The sequence below is a fragment of the Coptis chinensis genome, chromosome 2 (assembly GCF_015680905.1).
Source record: "Coptis chinensis isolate HL-2020 chromosome 2, ASM1568090v1, whole genome shotgun sequence".
NCBI classification, from domain to species: domain Eukaryota; kingdom Viridiplantae; phylum Streptophyta; class Magnoliopsida; order Ranunculales; family Ranunculaceae; genus Coptis; species Coptis chinensis.
In genome coordinates, this window is record NC_141457.1 from 5,925,562 (window position 1) to 5,944,679 (window position 19,118).

The 19,118-nt window shown below is 38.5% G+C and overlaps 2 protein-coding genes, 1 long non-coding RNA gene and 1 pseudogene across 9 annotated transcripts in view; 1 reads left to right on the forward strand and 3 right to left on the reverse strand.

The window, feature by feature from the left end:
* Positions 1-7,999: 7,999 nt before the first annotated feature.
* Positions 8,000-9,124, reverse strand: LOC147514549 (RING/U-box superfamily protein). Of its 2 annotated transcripts, none has more exons than XM_086583766.1 (2): positions 8,981-9,124; positions 8,000-8,825 (listed from the first exon to the last, which is right to left on the reverse strand). In XM_086583766.1, exon 2 carries the CDS (start codon positions 8,804-8,806, stop codon positions 8,180-8,182), a length of 627 nt encoding a protein of 208 aa, XP_086439892.1. In that variant the 5' UTR covers positions 8,807-8,825; positions 8,981-9,124; the 3' UTR covers positions 8,000-8,179. The 2 variants fall into 2 exon arrangements, with proteins under 2 accessions (XP_086439892.1, XP_086439897.1); XM_086583771.1 differs by having other exon boundaries at positions 8,923-9,065.
* An 89-nt stretch (positions 9,125-9,213) lies between these two features.
* LOC147514550 (uncharacterized) lies at positions 9,214-9,717 on the forward strand. The gene is made up of 2 exons (XR_015208583.1): positions 9,214-9,342; positions 9,454-9,717. It is a non-coding gene; the product is annotated as an uncharacterized LOC147514550 (long non-coding RNA).
* Positions 9,718-11,762: 2,045 nt separating this feature from the next.
* Positions 11,763-12,907, reverse strand: LOC147514551 (transcription termination factor MTEF1, chloroplastic pseudogene; annotated as a pseudogene). Its single transcript, XR_015208598.1, has one exon. The product of XR_015208598.1 is annotated as a transcription termination factor MTEF1, chloroplastic pseudogene (transcript).
* Positions 12,908-14,634: 1,727 nt separating this feature from the next.
* Positions 14,635-19,118, reverse strand: part of LOC147514552 (transducin family protein / WD-40 repeat family protein) — a 32,718-nt gene continuing 28,234 nt past the window's right edge. The window contains exons 19-23 of one of the 5 annotated variants that reach the window (XM_086583800.1): positions 17,192-17,265; positions 16,774-16,843; positions 15,604-15,669; positions 15,197-15,339; positions 14,635-15,079 (exon numbers count right to left, since the gene is read on the reverse strand). In XM_086583800.1, the coding sequence (XP_086439926.1) occupies positions 15,211-15,339; positions 15,604-15,669; positions 16,774-16,843; positions 17,192-17,265 (339 nt within the window). In that variant the 3' untranslated portion in view covers positions 14,635-15,079; positions 15,197-15,210. Of the gene's footprint in view, positions 15,340-15,603; positions 15,670-16,773; positions 16,844-17,191; positions 17,266-19,118 lie in introns of all 5 variants that reach the window. The other 4 variants (XM_086583797.1, XM_086583813.1, XM_086583809.1 and 1 more) reach the window with 4 other exon arrangements.

A 19,118-nucleotide genomic window follows, 5' to 3' on the forward strand; every position in this document is an offset into this window, starting at 1 on the left:
TTAATACCTCATGTCAGGATACAGAGTGGGTGATAGATACAAGAGCATCCTATCACGTCACACCGCACAGGGAATTCTTCACTACCTACAACGGTGGTGAATATGGTGAAGCGAAGATGAGTAACAGTGGCGTCTCAAAGATTATAGGCATTGGTGATGTTCATGTAGAAACCAATGTCGGGTACACCTTGACACTCAAGGATGTAAGACATGTCCCTGACATTCGGCTAAGTCTAATTTCGGCTGGGAAGTTAGATGACGATGGCTTTCTAAACTCGTTTGGCAACGGGATATGAAAACTGAGTAGAGATTCCATTGTAGCAGCCAAAGGGAAGAAAAATTGCTCTCTTTACAAAACACAGGCTAGTTTGTGTAAAGCAGAAGTAAATGCGGCAGAAGAAGAAGTTTCCTCCGAACTGTGGCACAAGAGACTGTGTCATATGGGCATAAAAAGGATGGAAGTTCTTGCTAAGCAAAAGGCTTTGCCAGACATCAAAGGTACACATTTAAATATATGTACTCATTGTTTGGTAGGAAAGCAACACAGGATGTCTTTCCAAAGATTTCTGTCTCACAGAAAGAACAATGTCCTTGAACTAGTGCACACAAACTTATGTGGTCCTATAAAAGTAAAGTCCCACATGGGAGCTTTATACTTCGTGACCTTCATTGATGATGCGTCAAGAAAGATATGGACATACAGTCTGAAAACCAAGGATGAAGTACTTGGCGTGTTTGAGAAATTCTATAGCATGGTGGAAAGAGAGACTGGGAAGTTGTTGAAGTGTATTCACTCAGATAATGGGGGTGAGTACATTTGGCCGTTTGAAGAGTATTGCCAGAGTCATGAGATTCGTCATGAGCAGACCGTTCCCAAGACACCGCAACAGAATGGAATAGCAGAGAGAATAAACCGTACCATTGTAGAGAGGATGAGATGCATGTTGTCTCACTCTAAGCTACCTAGAACCTACTGGGTAGAAGCAATGCGTACAGCCGTGCATGTGATCAACCTATCGTCATCAAAGCCTCTGAATAGTGATTATCCAGAGAGAGTATGGTTAGGCATAGATGTTGATAGTATGGTCAGGCATGGATGTTGATTATGGATACTTGAGGGTATTTGGGTGGAGGACATTTGTGCATATTCCGAAGGATGAGAGATCCAAGCTTAATGACAAAGCCAAGCAGTGCATTTTTATGGGTTATGGAGATGAAAAGTTTGGTTACAAACTCTATGATCTGATTAACAAGAAGGTAATTCGAAGTCGAGATGTTGTGTTCCTGGAAGACCAAACCATATCAGACTTTGAGGAGGGTGGGAAGCTACAGGCTTTCACCAATTATCTTGTTGATTCAGAACCAGAAGTTCCTACTGTGGAACGTGCAGAAGCATTGAGAATGCAGAGAACCATGAGTTTGAAGCTCATGATGAGAATCCTATTGCTCATGATGGGATAGAACCTATTGGTATAGAATATGCAGATGAAGTGTATGAACCACCACCAGAGCAAGCAAAAGTGCATCCTCCTGAGGCACCAGTAGATGGGGCAAGGAGGTCAAACAGAGAGAGACTAGCTTCAACCAGGTATCCACCACATACGTACGTGCTACTATCGGATGGTAGAGAACCTATGTACTATCAAGAGACACTTGAAGGTACAGACAAAGAAAAGTGGTTGAAGGTCATGCATGACGAGATGGATTCTTTGCATAAGAATTACACTTATGAGTTAGTTGAGAAACCGCAAGGACGAAAAATTCTCAAGAATAAGTGGATATACAAAGTCAAGCATGAGGAGAACAATCCTCACCCAAGGCACAAAGCTCGCCTTGTTGTGAAGGGATTCGATCAAAGAAAAGGGATTGACTTTGATGAGATTTTCTCTCCTGTAGTGAAGATGACTTCTATCTGGGTGGTATTGGGTATGACCGCAAGTATGAACCTAGAGGTTAAGCAGCTAGATGTTAAGACAGCTTTTCTTCATGGAGACCTTGAAGAAGATGTCTACATGGACCAACCAGAGGGGTTTGAGGTCAAAGGCAAGGAGCACCTAGTATGCAAGCTGATAAAGAGCTTGTATAGGTTGAAGCAAGCACCGAGACAGTGATACATAAAGTTTGATTCCTTTATGCATGGTGAAGCAAGGATGCAAGAAGTCTGCTTCCGATCATTGTGTGTTTGTTCAGAGATTTCCAGACTGGGATTTTATTGTGTTATTATTGTATGTGGATGATATGTTGATAGTTGGCCCAAACATCAACAAGATATCCAAGCTGAAGAAAGACTTGAGTAAGTCCTTTGAGATGAAGGATTTGGATCAAGCAAGGCAGATACTTGGGATGCGGATCACTCGAGACAGAAAGAGTGGGAAGTTGTGGTTTTTTCAAGAAAGCTACATTAAAAAGGTGCTGAAGAGATTCAATATGGATTAAGCAAAGCCAGTCAGTTGTCCGCTTGGTGGCCAGTTCTGCATGACCAAAGAGATGTGTCCAAAGGGTGAGCACGAAAGCGAGTCGATAAAAAAAGATTCCTTATGCACTGCAAATTGGCTTGATTTGATGTAACGAATGGTGTGTACAAGACCGAATATTGCCCTCTCTACTACAGAAGTCGAGTATATTGCAGCCACTGAGTGTTGCAAAGAGATGCTATGGATGAATAGGTTCTTCAACGAACTAGGGCTAAAACAGAAACAATTTGTAGTTCTATGTAACAGTCAGAGCGCCATCCATTTGAGCAAGAATCCGAGTTTTCATTCTAGATCCAAGCACATACACGTGCGTTATCATTAGATTAGAGAAGTACTCGAAGACAAGCATTTGTGTATCGAGAAGATCCATACCGACAAGAACGGGTCGGATATGATGACCAAAGTCTTACCGAAAGATAAGTTTGATGTTTGTTGTGTTATTGTCGGAATGGCAGCACACTCCTCCTGTTGATTTGGAAATTGCATGGAGAAAACCCCCCTCACTGTTAGGAAGGGGGAGATTGTTGGCGTTATCTCTCACATGAGGAGGAAAGGATTTCAGCCTGCGTGGGAAAGCTTGAGCGCACCCTGCGCCGTTTTTTGTCTTGCTTTCGAGCCGACCCGCTTCGTGCCTTGATGAACCACCGAGAAGAGTGAAGCACCACCCCGAGCTTGACTTGGCCCACCGAAGCGACCGCGCCCATGCCTATTTTGGCAGGATTCTATTTTTCCAGAACCACGAGTTTTGGCTTATATGTTTGGGTTTTTGGCAAAACCAAAACACACGAGAGGCAACACAAAAGTCAGAGAAAACCCAATCTTGAAAGCTATCAAGATTGAGAGATTACCTTTATAGAGATACAACCCTGTAAAGAAAAAAAAGTGATCTAGTAAGGTGAGAGACTGCAAGGAATGATTGTAATCTTCCTTTCCACTTTATAAAAAGACAAACTCTTGTAGAAGTAGACATTATTGGCCGAACTACAGTATATATTTGTGTTGTGGTATGTGTTTAATTCTGCTTTACATTATTATCTGTTGTTAATAGTTATTTAGTGAGTTGGACATGTTAGCATAAGTTGTAGTTGACATTTAGAATTTGTCTGTAGTTGAATTGTGTTTAAATACAAATTATCTGTGTAGTGGAGAAATCGATTGGTATTGGTATAAACCTCATTAGAAAAATCTTGTGTCCCACTATAAAAGAATTAAAAACTCGATGCTCAAATCAAACCAAAATAAATTAAAGATCACAATTTTAGCAACGTGGCTTTGCACAATTGCCACGTAGTAGAAGTTAGTTGGCTGCAGGGAAAAGGCTTTCCATATCGTTAAGATTTAAGCACCATGTGACATTGTGACCTAAGTACCTAACTAACAGCTTTAATTGTTAGTTGTTGTTACACACATCAATGATCACTTGAAAAGCTCAGTCACTCCAACCCCTTCCATCCTTTTCCAGACTAGTAATGTGTGGCCATTTCTGGTTTAAATATTCAGAGTGCACGCACGTATGAACATTAATTAGTTCTATCATCATTATTTTCCATGTGAATCACTTGACAGTCCATAAATCTTGCTCATTGTTGTATTCGATCGAGAGAGTCCATGACTTGAACTTACCCGTTTTAGATTTTTTTTCTCTCTATCTAACTTCCATAATAGTTATTAAATTGTTAAAGCATGAGTCATCAGAAGTTCAGAACTGTCCATAGTATACCTTGAAAGAGAGATTCATGGTAGATGTCTAGATGATCATCAGATCGTGAATCTAGTAATAATATAGGCCCATCTTTGGAACACAAAATATGTTATCTAAAACAGTAAAACAAAAAGCTTACATGTTCATACTTCAGACTAGCTAGGATATTTGGGAACAATGGCCTTGTGCCCTTGTGTATGGCAAGGGAACATCAGGATTATCAATGATTCAAATCAGTGGTTCCTAGGAAAGTATATATTACTATTTTTCGAACTATTCTTATATTTAAGAAGGATAGCTAGCCACCCCAAGTGACACCTAGCTAAAATTACTTACCCTTGCACTATCTGCTTCATTTCCCGTTTTTCATTTTTTTCACCCTTGAATCATGTCCCTGCTGTGGAGATCAAAGGACGTTTCACTCTTTCAGTATATAACGACGATGCACTCTGTAACTAACATAATCAGTAATGTATCGCCATGTTTTGTACCACACCCCGACACACCCTAGCTAACATAAAACTCTAAAATCATGAATGTCACATATCACGAAAATAATGATAGTTGACGAAAGTAAGAGACGATACACTTCGTAAGTTGGACACACAATTTTGGGACAGCAAAACTCAATTCGCTAGCATTCAGTATTTCAAAACACATTTCTTTCGTTTTTCAGTAACCAAGTTTCTTCCAGGCTCCAGCCACCAATGAATGACCATGACCATGAGACCGTCCATGACCTAAAGTGGACCTATCAAAGTTCAGGAATGGCCAAAAGTCAGCCAACGCGTAATGTACTTGTTGTACAAAATCAATATTATCATTTGGTACGGAAGCGTGTAGCTCGACAAATTAGAACTCCGAAGTGTGAAAACGTGTTTTTTTTACCCTCTTGAAAGTGCTGGTCAGAGAAGGCTCTATGACAGGCTGTGGAAATCATTGTATGGTCACCCTCATCATCACAGGGGAAATAGAGATAAAATTTCAAACAAGAAACAAGACGTAATTCCAATTTAGTTTTTGGAACTCTTCTTCAAATGAAAGCATTCCCTTTCACTGAAATTGTTAATAATCTTGGCAGTACAAGAGTACTAGAGTAATGGATATTAGATATCGCCATCATATTGTTTTTGACTTGTGTCAATAAACACTAGGGTTTTTCTGACTTGCACCCCCATTTGAAAAAGGAATTAGAACCCCCAACCCCCTAAACACCATCATGCATAAATCGACAAGTCAATCAAAGTCTTCATGTATAACTATTTCGTTATCTAACAAGGTACTAGAATTTGAAATTTTGTTGAATCAAAGCTCAAAAGGGGTAACAATAATTTGTTGAATCCAAATTATTATTCTCTAAGATTTCATCATATCTTTCTCCTGATCAGACGAAAACTTTGGATGGTCAAGTTGCTCCCAAAAAAAGTAAGTGGTCCTAAGTTCCTAACTCGAATCCATACGAATAGCCAGCATCCCTCTATTGACTAGTGGCATATCGACAAATGTCATTATTGTTACGCCATCCACTTCTAGATTTGACCAACTGATCTAATGCCTCCGATGCCAGAGCAGTGGTCCTTTACATAACATCTTCCTCTTGTACTGATTCTTGAGGTGCGTTGACAAGTCACCTGCAATTGATTACCATGCATTTTCTTCTACAGTTCTACTCACACATCTGCAAGATGTACTGGAATTTCAGGATATCTATTAGATATATGCTGATCATCAATATACTAGCCATTACTCCCATTAGGCCATCCAACCAAATGTATACTACAGTACTGGTTAGCACGGTCTCTGGCGGTTCATTACTAGAACAAAAAATTCGTAATATCAACGAGACATCAAGATCTACGGAGGTAGAAAACAGGAGATGTGCTACTTTAAGACAAATATTAGGCTATTTTCATGCCATCAACACAGGCAAAATTATCGGCCAGCTCATAGTAATTTTCAACACTTTCATCTGTAGCGAAGAATACCTACACACCCAAAAAAATTCTCTGAAACCTGATGAATTCTACAATCTCTTAAAAAATGGCACAAAGTACCAGTCCATCTTACTGAAGGAACAGACATACTGTTGGCGTGGTTCATTTCTCACAGCTTTCCTTGTTAAATGAAAAGAAACATGACTTATCCAAGTGACTCGGCGAAGCAAGTGACCCACCCACACAGAGATTGACTATTCCTCATTTTAGCCCAAACTTCAGACATGTTTCAGTGCACCATGGTCTGATCCTCGAGGATTTTTGCAAAGCTTCTATGCTTTCGCACAAATAAATTGCAGCTGCAGGTTTTCCTTCTTCCGCCGTCTCCACCATTCAAGATCCTCTGAACAAAGGCTTCAAGTTCTTCCAACAACCAATTCTGCATTGCTGGGAATGCAGCATGGATACTACACAACCACCAGTCATCCCAACTTAAGCTTTGAAACCAAACCGATTATCACAAGGTCGATTAAAGCAGCAATTTGTACAACATTGCAGATGTTAGCAGTTACATATTGAGGATGTAAAATAAGTAAGCAGTAGGCAAAATTCAACCAAGGGCCTCCGCACAGCATTTAACACATTCTGATAAAATTTATTCTAAGTCCTTTCCCAAGAGATAGGTCGCTGGTTTAATAGGCCAGTACTTAATAACAATTTACAACACATTGTGCATAGCCTGCTCCATGCCCATGATCCTAGCCTAATACACGCTACCAGAACCACGAATTAGGCAGCTCCATCACCCCAATGCCTGCCAACGAAAACCCATGGCTTACTCACGCCCATGTTGCCATGTGCCACCATTGTTCAAGTGATGAGAGGCCTACATGTGGCTAGAAGGAACTTCTGTTGGGCAAAGCTTTTCAGTTAAACATAATGGCCATATATTAAAAAGATTTCAGCCACTATCTTGATTTAGTGCTGTACCAAGCTTTTCTCAGGACATAAACGAATGTAATAGCACTAAAATATACCCCTCACAAACCTCCCCCACCCCTGTTTCCCAAGACAGAGTAAGAGAAAGCTCCCAGCCCAGAAGAAAATTTGTATTACTCAAAAGCAAAGAACAGCTTTTAGAAGAAAAGAAAGCAGACCAAAAAAAACAAACATCTATTATAAGCTATAACACAATCAGTTCCAGACCAAAAGTTGCAACACATATGGTAAACTGCTGAAAGATCCTGGGAAGAATACTGATTTATTCTTACAATCAAGCACCGACTTTCTACAAATCGTCTCCTAACAGGATGCAGGCTAATCATGTAAGTTCAATCACAACATCCCTTTTGTTCCTAGTCTCCATTGTTCACAACGTAATCACCAATGTATAAGTCAAAGTGATGTAGAACATAGAGTCTATGGTTATGGCTTAATTGTTTTTACTTTTTAGTAAATCAAAATTCACTATAAACAAGTAAATCTCATTTTCATTATTTAAGCACAATTTAGAAGTGTCTAGAAATCTAATTTATGAGTTCTAGTAGTCTCAGAAGGTTGCTATTATCATATAGATATGTTAGGAAAGTGTTTTTTAGTGTTTCAGAAAGTTTCTAAGATGTTTTGAAGGTTGTATATAAAAAGCTTCTATGACGAAAATTGTTATCAATTCTCCAATATTATCAATTGTTTTCTTTAATGTTCTATTGAACTTTTACTATCGCTTCCACTATGTCACAAAGACTACTCAGGGCAGTCAGGCTACAACTTTAAATGAAAAAGATTCAAAGTTCCAATGGAATCCACACAACACGGTAAAGAAGAATTAAAAATTAAAGATAGATATACATGAGAAAATATAACAGAGCAGTGAGCAACTAAGAATAGTAGAGTCCTAAAATATGTTATTTTATAACAGAGCAGTGACAAAGTATTAAAGATACTACAAATTACAGTATGAACAATTTTGTCAATCATAACATACACAATTGACTTATGATCTCACAAACACATCAGAATAAGAAACCTGAAATTCCATTAGACGACTTTGAGATTTTCAAGTAATACATCTATAAATAACACATGGCAATTATGAAAATAATGCCAACCATCAAGAACAACAACTTATAATCTGTTTGTGGACCTTGATTAGCAGGCTGAGGAAAAAAGGGAGCATGAGCTCCATGAAATGAATTGGTAAATCCATAAGGATAACCAGCAGCTCCACCATACATAGTGTCGGGAAATCCATGGACTTGAAGATTAAATATAGAAGGAAACAGACCTCCGAATGCCGCAGAAAGAGTGAAATTCCCAATCCTTGCAGTTGCCATTGGTGCAAGTCCAAACCCGTGGTGAGGAAAATGATTCTGGTCTGGTGGTGGGGCAGTTTCAGGTCTCTGACCCGAAGGACGATTAGGAATATTGACACCGGGAATCGACTTGGACCTTGGATCCGTAGGTGTCTTTCCTCTACCATAAAGAGGTACCAATTTCTCTTCCTGTACAACGGCTTTACAAACAGGGCACTCCTGGGAATGGGAATGAATATGGAGCCACTTATACAAACATGGCCAGCAGAATAGGTGGCCACATAATGTCACGATTGGGTCTTGAGCTAATTCAAAGCATATGTTACACTCAAAACTAGCTGCATCTCCACTCCCTGAACATGACTCCTCAAACCCGCTTCCCATTTTCTACACACTGATCTGCCTGTAACAATAATTCCACACACAATTCAAACTTCAATTATCTAAATCAATCTAAATTAATTACTCCCCCAAGGACAAACCAGTCAAATCCAACCAACCTTGATGATATTTACGACTAGAAAATGAAAAAGAGAGAGAGAGTTGATATCAACTCACCCGAACAGATAAAATTTTGATTGGATACAAGGATCGTGAAATGTCCCGAACAACTAGGGGGGGCCTCGTTTGCGTCTTTTTTGGTTTCGTATAGACTCTTTTTATGATTCGGAGTTATTGTTTCAGTGGTCCCATGTTGGATTTATATTCTTATATAATAATTGGATCACGTAGTAGACATTTGTGTTTGCCTGTTTGGTAATAGTTGGTAAGTAATAAGTTGTGTCTTGTAATGGTTCTGACTTCTAAGTCAAGCAGCCCACAATTTTAAATCCAAGAACACTAGTGGGGAACAGGGGAAGGTCTTGCAAAAATTCTTCCAAAAAGTTGAACTTTCTGGGCGATGGTATTTTCTCATACAAGTAAGTAGAGCATAAGACTAAACTTACGATGCAAAGTAAGAGAAAATGAGCTTCTCAATAGAGTAATAATACAAGTTTGGGAGATTATATTGAGTTGCTCTAATCTTACAGGTTATGTGCAAGAGGTTTTGATCTGGAAGGTGGCAGACTGGTAGTGGATATAGAAATTGTAAATTTGTTGCGTGCTCTACTGTAACAGGTTACGATAATCCTGGCTGATCGAGTACATCATTCATCAATGTCATGCTCTTTAACCATTACTTCTGCAACTTTCACACAACTAGCTTTTTTTTTTTTTTTTTTTGTAAGTATAACTAGCGTTTATTGAGATGGATGTACATAAGCAAATTGAATAGTTATGATCTCTTTATGTTACTCTGTCATTCTTCTATTAAAATTGATAGTGTTGCACTATCTACAGTAGTAGTTTATTTGGAGTTGCGCAGTAAGCTCTATGCAACGGTAAATTGGCAATGCATCTCTTTACACCTTCAAAAAAGTTTGTGCACTAATTTTAATCTTAATTATTTTCAAAATAAAAGTTTAGAGGATGAACTGGTGCATAGTACAGGTTTGAAACTTTGAATACTAATTAAGGATACTCATTCGCACAACGATATAAAAAGTGCTATTGTGCATTGTAAAAAGTATATCCAGGTCAATTTTAAATTACAAGATGGACAGACTGAAATACTCGTAGTACACCTCAATCATACAAATGTTTGTGCGCAAGTATTCCTTTTGTAAACGAAAGGGAGTATCCGGCGTCCCTTATCAACAACATGCACAAGCAGCTGTTATGTTTCGGTGATGCCTTCTAAACCAAGACATAGACTATCAACCCAAAAAAATCCCACACATTCGTCATGATTCTTCTCTGTGCTGATCAATTCCATAAACATATGAAAAATATGATGAGACAAAAGCATAAGAAAAAAAATAATAAAAATTAAAGCGCTGAAGTATTGAATAGATTGAGCAGTTTAAATATGATAGAGGTCCAAACACTGCAACTTCTATCATAGAGTGAGGTAATATTCAGCAAAATCCAACTTTACTGGTGTTCGTTTATGGACTAAAACAACAGATGCAATCGATTGAAAGGGAGACAGTACAAAGACTTGTTAGAACAATGTTCCAAAAATATATATATATATGACTTGTGTAACTCAGCTCGATTCCATCAGCAATTCAGCACTCAGCAGCTTCAAGAAGCAACATCATCCTCATTGCACCTTCGCTTCATGCTTCCTTTAACTTCTTTAACCTCGTCGGGTCCCCCTAAGCGCCTTCGCTTTATGCTCTTCGGATACTGTTCTTTATAAAAGTCTGACCACTCTTGATGTTTTTTATTCAAGCCATTTAATATGACAGGTAATACTCTAGCTGCGTTTTCACTCAGTTCCTCAATCACATTTAACCCATAGGCATCATATAAAGTTTCAATGCATCTCAAATTCAAAGGTTTCAAGTGCTCCTCGATCTTAAGTTTAGTTTTATAGCCGTCTCGATCTATCCTTTTCAACAGTGTCTTTACACTCTCATAAGTCGTTTCTAATCTATTAAGTTCCAAGTCATATTTGAACATAGCATCTTCTTTAGGATCAATTTTTGGTGGCGCCTGCTTATTATTCCTCCCAAAATTTTGTGGAGGTAAGAAACGCCTGAATTCATTCAATAGTTCAGGCTGCTGCGATTCTAGAACTGCGGCAGCCTCTTCGTAGGTCTTCTTCACATTGGAATATTTATCTTTTCCATGCCTATTCAAAACAACATCTAAGAACGAAAGATATACCTCGTCATTAAGTTCCGCTTTTGCTTTTTGCATGAACTTGACAGCTTCCTCATACTCAACAGATTCCATCAACTCGATCTCAGCATCACGTTTCCTTATTTTGTCCAGGAAGCATATTTTGAACCTCCACATAAGGTCTTCATGACCTTTAAACAATACTTGTAACACTGCAATCATATCTCTTGGCCCTATCTCTCTAGATTTGAAAGATCGCATAACTTCAATGAACTCCGAGTATTTATTCATATCATGCTTGAAACGGTTCCTCACAGTCATGCAGTATTCGAACGCAGTCTTTCTGTGATCAGCAACTGGTATAGTCATTACGTACTGTTTTGATGAAGAAAGATTTAAGAGCGAGTAGGGGAGTTATATTTATAAGAGCGTGTAGGGGGAATTAAAGGTGGAGTCGGAGTCCTATATAGAGTCCGATATCAAGGTGGATTATTCTTTTATGTTTTTTATATTTCTATTTTCTAATACTTCAGCCGTTTCTTCCTTCTTCTTTTTTTTTTTTAAGATGTTTCTCAATTTTTGAGTGGTGTAATTATTTTCTCACAAAATTAGAACTGTAAACGTCGAGAAGAATTTGTTTATCCACCGATAAACTCTTTCGCCAACGATATAAAAAGTGCTATTGCATTGTAAAAAATATATCCAGGACAATTTTAAATTACAAGATAACCTATCTATCTCTTAGCTTCGGAAACATATCCCTTGACAAAACTAAAGGGAGTATCCGGTAGCATATCCGTTATCAACAACATGCACAAGCAGCTGTTATGCTGCGGTAATGCCTTCTGAACCAAGACAGAGAGACTCTGTCAACCAAAAAAATTCCACATATTCTTCATGATTCTTCTTTGTGCTGCTTTACCAATTCCATAAACTCCTCATCAGTGCTTTTTAACATCAATGACAAAGGGATCTTAAATCCACTCTGCACAACCTCAATGTGCCTAGGCTTTATTCTCTTCTCTAAACTAAAAGCAAAATACTGAGGGAATTCCCTCAAATCCTCCAGTTTCCCCTTCATTTCTTCCACTAAGTACTCAAACTTGGGCTTAAAGTTATTCTCAATACTAAATGTAAACAACCCTGGACATCTTAGTACCATTCCCACTGCATCTCCTCTTGAAAATCCCAAACTCATCAAGTAATCAAGCTTTGGTATTAAAGTCTCCTCTACACTAGAAACCAACAGTATAGAATCCTTGTAAGCTAAAGTCCCTAAGTCATGAAACCCAAGTCTTTTGAGATAAAGCAAAGCTGGTTTGAGTTGGTCTGGAACACTGCAAGCTAGTAATCTAGGACACTTGTTGATAACTTTTCTATAACTGTATGACGGGACAGAAAGCTCATTATAGAGGAATTTAAACACTGGGATAAGGTCTTGCTTAATGTTGGAAGTGAGGATTTGGGGACACATTCCAAAGATCCTACCCATGTCTTTTTGATGAATTCCCTTAGATTGGAGGTATAAGATTATAGAGTGAATGGAATCAAGTGATACATTTTGAAGTAATGGATTGAGTGAGAGTGCTTTACCTGAGTCTACACCCATTATTTCAAGGCAAAGGACTTTTTCTTTGAATTGGTCCGAGGGGGCAGGGATTTTTTGGAGTATGGTTTTGGATTTTGGGGCTGTGAGATTGTGCCTTGGTTGTGTTTTTTGGATTGGTAATGAAGAGTTGCGAGAGAAACACATTGACTGCATTGCTACTGCTGGTTTGTTGGTTGTGTCAGTTTGACATATCTATTTTATCCGTTTCATTGCTGCCTGCCAAGTGGATATTAACATATCAAAATTGATTGGTTATGAGTGGCTTTCATCGATATCCTCATTTGGTTGTTCCTGTTCTGTCAAATTTTCAACACAAGTCTGAGGAGCTCAACATGGAGATTGGTTCGGATTACGTAATTTAGACTTGGGTTCAGTATCTTGAAACTCAATAGACCTTTGTGAAATTTTTGCGGGGGTCCTCTTTTATTTTAATCAAAACTGTTTAAGGGGATTCAAACCTAATGTTTTCAAATAATAGTCTGTAATCGGTACATATCTGATCCAATTTATGTTCTTGAGTCCGTAAGCATCAACAATATAAAAGTAGTTGTTTGTTGCAAAAAGAGAAAATACCATTATGTATATGTAATGTGGCAAAAAGAGATATACCGTTATGTGTTGCAAAACATTTCTCAAAATGTGGAATATGCATGATTTAAAGGAACTAGCAGACACAAATGAATAACATCCACATGATGTTTCAAGGTTTTTCTTCTTTTTCCTTTTTTTAATGTAATGCAATGCAAATTTGTTGACATTTTTCTTAGGCCTTCGCGTATTTTGCATGATGGACAAAACAAGGCTTGCGAAAGGTATGTGGCCATGCAAAATAGGTGAAGAATAGACATGAAAGTGTGAAACCACTATCTCCTGTCGTTTGATGTTTAGGTGATCATCCATTATCTACTAATCAAAATGTCTCATGTGGTCGTTCGTGGATATCACATGTACGGTCATTCGTTCAAAGAACATTACGTGCAACTGAACAACAGTTTCACGTAGTACAAATGCAGTGCAACAGAAACTCTCGTAAGATTGTCAAGAGCCGAACAAAGTAAACTAATTAAGATGTGAGCCTTAGAGCTAATGAAGTATACGATGAGATACCATGAGATGGTGGAGAATATAACCAACGATTCCATGCTCCGCATCTCATCGTATACTTTATTAAGAGCATCCACACTAGTGTACTAAGAAAGAGTATGCAATATAGGATTATACGGATGTCATGCGTACCAAAAACATGCTCTCACGATTCAGATGACTAGTAAGTACTGACCGTGTGGTGAATAAAATCCAAAGTCTCTCGACGAGCAACAACACCCTGCAAACGGCTATTTCCCACACTGAGAAATTCTCACTGAAGTTCGCACAGCAGAATTTTCATTAAACTCTTCATTGTCTTCCACCCACAATTGTTGATCAGGAAATTTTAGCCTCCTCACGGACTGTCCTTTGATGTTGATGAAATTATAGCAGCTATCCTTATTGTTGCGCCAACAAGGGCTCGAAGCTGCAGCATAAAAGGAGTTTGAACAGGAACCACAAACTACTCAAGAGGGTTCTATACCTTGACGAAACTATGCACTCCATGACTAGTGGCACATAGTTAAAAATTATTATTTTTGCCAGAGTGTAACAGGACATGGTCGACGCAACTGGTTAAGAAGTTGTCCCTCACGGATTCATGTCTCAACTTAGAAACCCAAGCGGCAGGTGGTTTGAACAAGTTGGTAAAAATGGGGTTTAAAACCTAAGTTCTTGGCAGAGTTACCACTCTGGAGAATACCAATTAATAGAAAAGGATTCAAACCGAAGTTCTTGGCAGAGTTCCCACTCTGGAGAAAAGGATTAAAGGAAAGATGTAGGACTGGGAACGTTGATGAGAAAAACTACTACACAAAAGTGACAATAACAATTTTGATTTTCAGGCTTTTTCAGATAACAAATTTCAAATCTCCGGGTTAAAATTTCAAACGTTTCATATACATACATATTGGATAAGTGTTTAGAGATTGAAGTTTGCGAAACCTAAAACTGTCTCACTAACCCAACCCCGTGAGATTACAACGGGAATCGTACACCTTCCTGCTTTTTACAAGTGCTTTATGAGTTCTGGTCAGGAAAGGCAGCTTCTGAACACAGCAATCCGTTTCCAGAATTTTAAATGAAACCATTACAGCATTTTGCTTTTGTTCGAGTACATCTGGTTCGTAAAAGATCATGTGATTCGCGTCCATATTGTCCACCAGAGTTAGTTTCACCGAAACAGTCATCTCTTTAATTTGTAAAAATTGTTTTTCAGGGGACACCCAACAAACGGATCACCATCTGCAGCACGACCCAACCATTTTTCTACTCTTTCTGCTGTCTTCTCACTACTGGGCAGACGAAGATGATGGAAATGACAGTAAATAAGAAAACTCAACACTTCAGATGCCATTAATATACATCTGACAGTAAAAAGAAAACAAACAGTTATCATCACCACAAACCATAGTAGCGACTCCTATCTGGTAAGAAGTTCAATATCAGCTCCAACTTCAGCAATTTTCGCGTCCTTTGATGTCTTTGCAACTCTGGCCACGCTCTGAACATCAAAGTCCATAGCTATTTTTTTCATGAGGCCATCAAGCATCTGCATTCACGAAGAAAGGTATTCCTCAGCTAAACAAATTGTGTAGTGATCTATGGTGTAGTGTGAACTTAGGTGGAAGGAAAGGCTTTTGCTTTGCCTTTCTTTTTCATTTGCCTTTTCACTATTAACAGATGCTAACATTAACCGGAAATACGTCCTTGCATTACCAACATTTTGTTTTCATAGCATGATCAGCATAGAATCACATTTGAAATGTATGAGGGGAAATAATTGGAATATATATATATAGTTTCGGAAGGATACCAATGATCCCACGGCAACAAGAGCCCGAAATTTTGCATCGGCACCCTGACTCTCCTCTTCGGCAATCTGCAATTCGAAGACAAAGTTCAGTGGTCAAAGATGGACTTGTTTTTCTGTTATTGACAGTTGGAACTTTCATTCCTTACACCCTTAAATTTTCCCAGTGATGGTGGCAATCAAACCCAAGACCTGGGGGCCCAACCTACCAACGGTTCACCAGTAGGCAACTGAACACCTTCAAAGATGGATAGGTTCACAGTTTCTGAAATACTTTATATTTATATAGACATGCAGCAATCCATTTCTATATTACAAATGCAAACATGGACCTGTCCTGACGGAAGTGATGCTATGCCAGAAACATGACACTTCACAGGCTTTTCTATCCTTTACAGGGATTTTCCTCGAAGACGATATTACGTTTTCATGGTTGTTGGTAGTCAAATTTATTTAATTATGGAGCAATTATGGTACTCTTGTAATTTTATATGAAATCAAGTGATGATTCATGAGGAATTCCACGATCATCTGGTTCACATGTGAGAGTTTAAATGAAAATTCAGAAATTTTCAGAACCAAAGAGCAGTCCCAGTTTAGTTTACGTAAGTCCAAGAAATTTAATTGAGTTCAGTAGCTATTCAGAGAGAAAAAGATATAATTATAAAGTGTCAAGCTCGACGGCAAAAACCTGACCTGAAGGCATAAAAGAAGTATAAGAACTATGAAGAAGTTGAAGTAAAAATCTCAAGCTCAAACTCAGTCCTTTACTATACAATATAAGTAATGTTTCTTTAGGTTACTAACACTTGATGCCTATTTCCATGAATCATAAGTTCTTTATTTTGTTGAAATGAGCTCCTATAGTCATACACGTGTGCGTGCAACTCAAGTGAGGATAAGATAAATTCGTTTTTATTCATGTTTTATTAAGCTGGGAAAAATACAAATGTAACTGAATCACAAAAATATTCAGCTAAAAAAGAATTATTCTTTCACTCTTTTTTGGAATAAGTTATGGGCTCAAGGCAGACCCCTACCCGTGTCATCAACCAAAGAATAAAGCTAAATAAGACAGTTGATTAAGAACTTAAATGGGAAAATATATATATATACAAGTATAGCTCATAAATACTTCTCTTTGGCAAACAAATAACAAAAAAAAACACATACTTCAAGGGCGGCTGACAGAACTTGTGATTGACCTTCTTCATCCCCATTTTCAATCAACAGCACCGCAAAACTGCAGTACAAATGGCTAACTAATTAACGAATGAGATATACGACTATAATAAACATCAGCTCCCATCTGTTATCGCAACATCAGAAAACAATAATTCATCTCCTTGTCATGAATTAAGAAAAGCATGCCTAAGTAGTAACTTTTGCAGCCATTACAAAGTCCACAAATCCGCAACCAGGAGTCCTCAGTCACAATGAGATGCACATCTCGGCATTTACACAAATTTAAAACACATCCTATAATAAAGCTAGCTACGTAGTAATGAATTGTTAATTTTGTAATCAAGGATAATTTTGCAAATTGCCTTCTCCCAAATTGAAAACAGAAAGACAATATCAAGAGACTTACTTGAGTACCAAAGTAGAATAAGACACCTGTACGTTTTTGTTGGAGGTCGAACAACTTGAGAATGCATCGAGTATCTGCACAATAATAAAAAAAACTGGTAGGTACATATGGAACCATCCAACCAAATATAAACAGATCCAACAATCTCACAAATGCACAAAAACGGAGATTACATTCTCTATTGAAGGATTGCCAGATGTTTGGTTGTGAATTGATCATAATAATAAATCTACACACCCATGCATGGAAACAGATGTAAACGACACATGATCAGACATAAAGGGGCATATATGAGTAAAACGCACTAACAAAAAAGTGAGAATACCTTGAGATAATAGGGATCTAGATAGGAACACCTACCCCCTCCCCCGCCCTATATATATATGTGAAATTTTAGGAGCATTCCAATAATGTGCAGGCACCACTCAAGTAAACCACCTGCAGTCTCTTATAAAATATATGAAGTGAAAACCGTCACTGCATCTGTTACAGGGTTACCGAGAATTTTTTTTTGGGAGGATAAGTTTCCAAAGCGGTGCAGCACAAGGGCTTTTCAAGAGGATACCCATAGTCATGAGTTAGCGTTGTTTTTACGAAGCACTTCTTCAACGGTTCCATTTAAGGCACTAAAATTTACATCATTCCCCATACTCCAAATTGTCCACCAAGTTGCGTGTAAATCCTGTTAGAGCTCTATGTAGATCATTAGATAGGTGAGACACTTAATTGCAATTAGGGTAGGGGAACGAACGAGAATGACTGGATTACTGGGTATCCATTGCTTGGAATTCTAATTTGATCTCCTTCCATACAAAGCAAGCAGCCGCTAGTTCGGGGCACCTCATTCTCAATGCCACAAGCTAGCACTTATCTGACTTGTGGTTAGTGAGGAGGCGCTACACAACAATATAGAGGTGAATAAGGCTTTCGCGCCAATCCAATTCAGTCCTCGTAATCAACGACTTCGATAAAAGGGCCGAAACCTGGCCTAGGGCAAACACAGCAATAACATCGGTTAGAGCAAAGCCTAAAATAGTATTATCTGCCCTATGATTCGGTGGAGGAGAGAGAGTTCAGTTAAAGAAGCAAACAACACCTGAAAATAAACGCGTTGAAAATCTAGACCCTTTTCCTTTACATATACCTCATTAACAAATTATCACCATTCTCCTCCGAATTGCAAAAATATCATCAATTACTTCAAACTCTCTGAAGTGTCCTCAGCTTATGGTACACATGTCCACCAAAGAAGAGAGGAACTTTGAACACCCTGAAAAAAAATTCCCAGAGTCTGACTCCCCACCGCGTGTTTCACCAGATCCAAAGTCCGGCTTGCTTGCTATTAGGAGTATTAGGTCAAGCAATTCGGCCAAGCGCTTCAGATAAGTGAAAGACACCTCACTGTGCTTCCCTATCTTCTAGAGACGATATAATCTTCTTCAAAACTCTTACACTAGACCAACAAAAGAAAGATACAAACTCAAAGATAGTCTTCTTCACTACCCTGGTTAGCAGGGCAGTAGTGGTTCTCAAAGTTAGGGGGAGGGGGACCTAAGCTTCTACCTAAGTAAAGCAAAAGAAACGAGTGTTTCCAACTGAGTAGCCGAGTAGTAGTGCCAGATCTGTTGTACTATCACTACATGTTTCACCTAGACAGAAAGCTGACACTTTTATTGATTAAGTAAACAAAAAAAACTAAAATTCATTAAGAAGAAACCTTGCTGTCCACTCCCTGCTTCTTTTTATTTCGTTAGGAAGGAAAGAGCTTCGGTTCAACTCCTTTGTCTTTGACCACTGTAGGGCCTCTCACATCCAAAATAAACGCTTTGCAAAAAACTTAAACTTAGCAATCTAAAGCGTCAAGTCTCTCAATCCGCAAATTAACGCTTCCAACAAAAAGTCACTTGAAATCCACGCTCTCCAACAT

Excerpts from the sequence above, each read along its gene's own strand:
- LOC147514549 (XM_086583766.1), bottom strand. The coding sequence starts at position 8,806 with ATGGGAAGCGGGTTTGAGGAGTCATGTTCAGGGAGTGGAGATGCAGCT.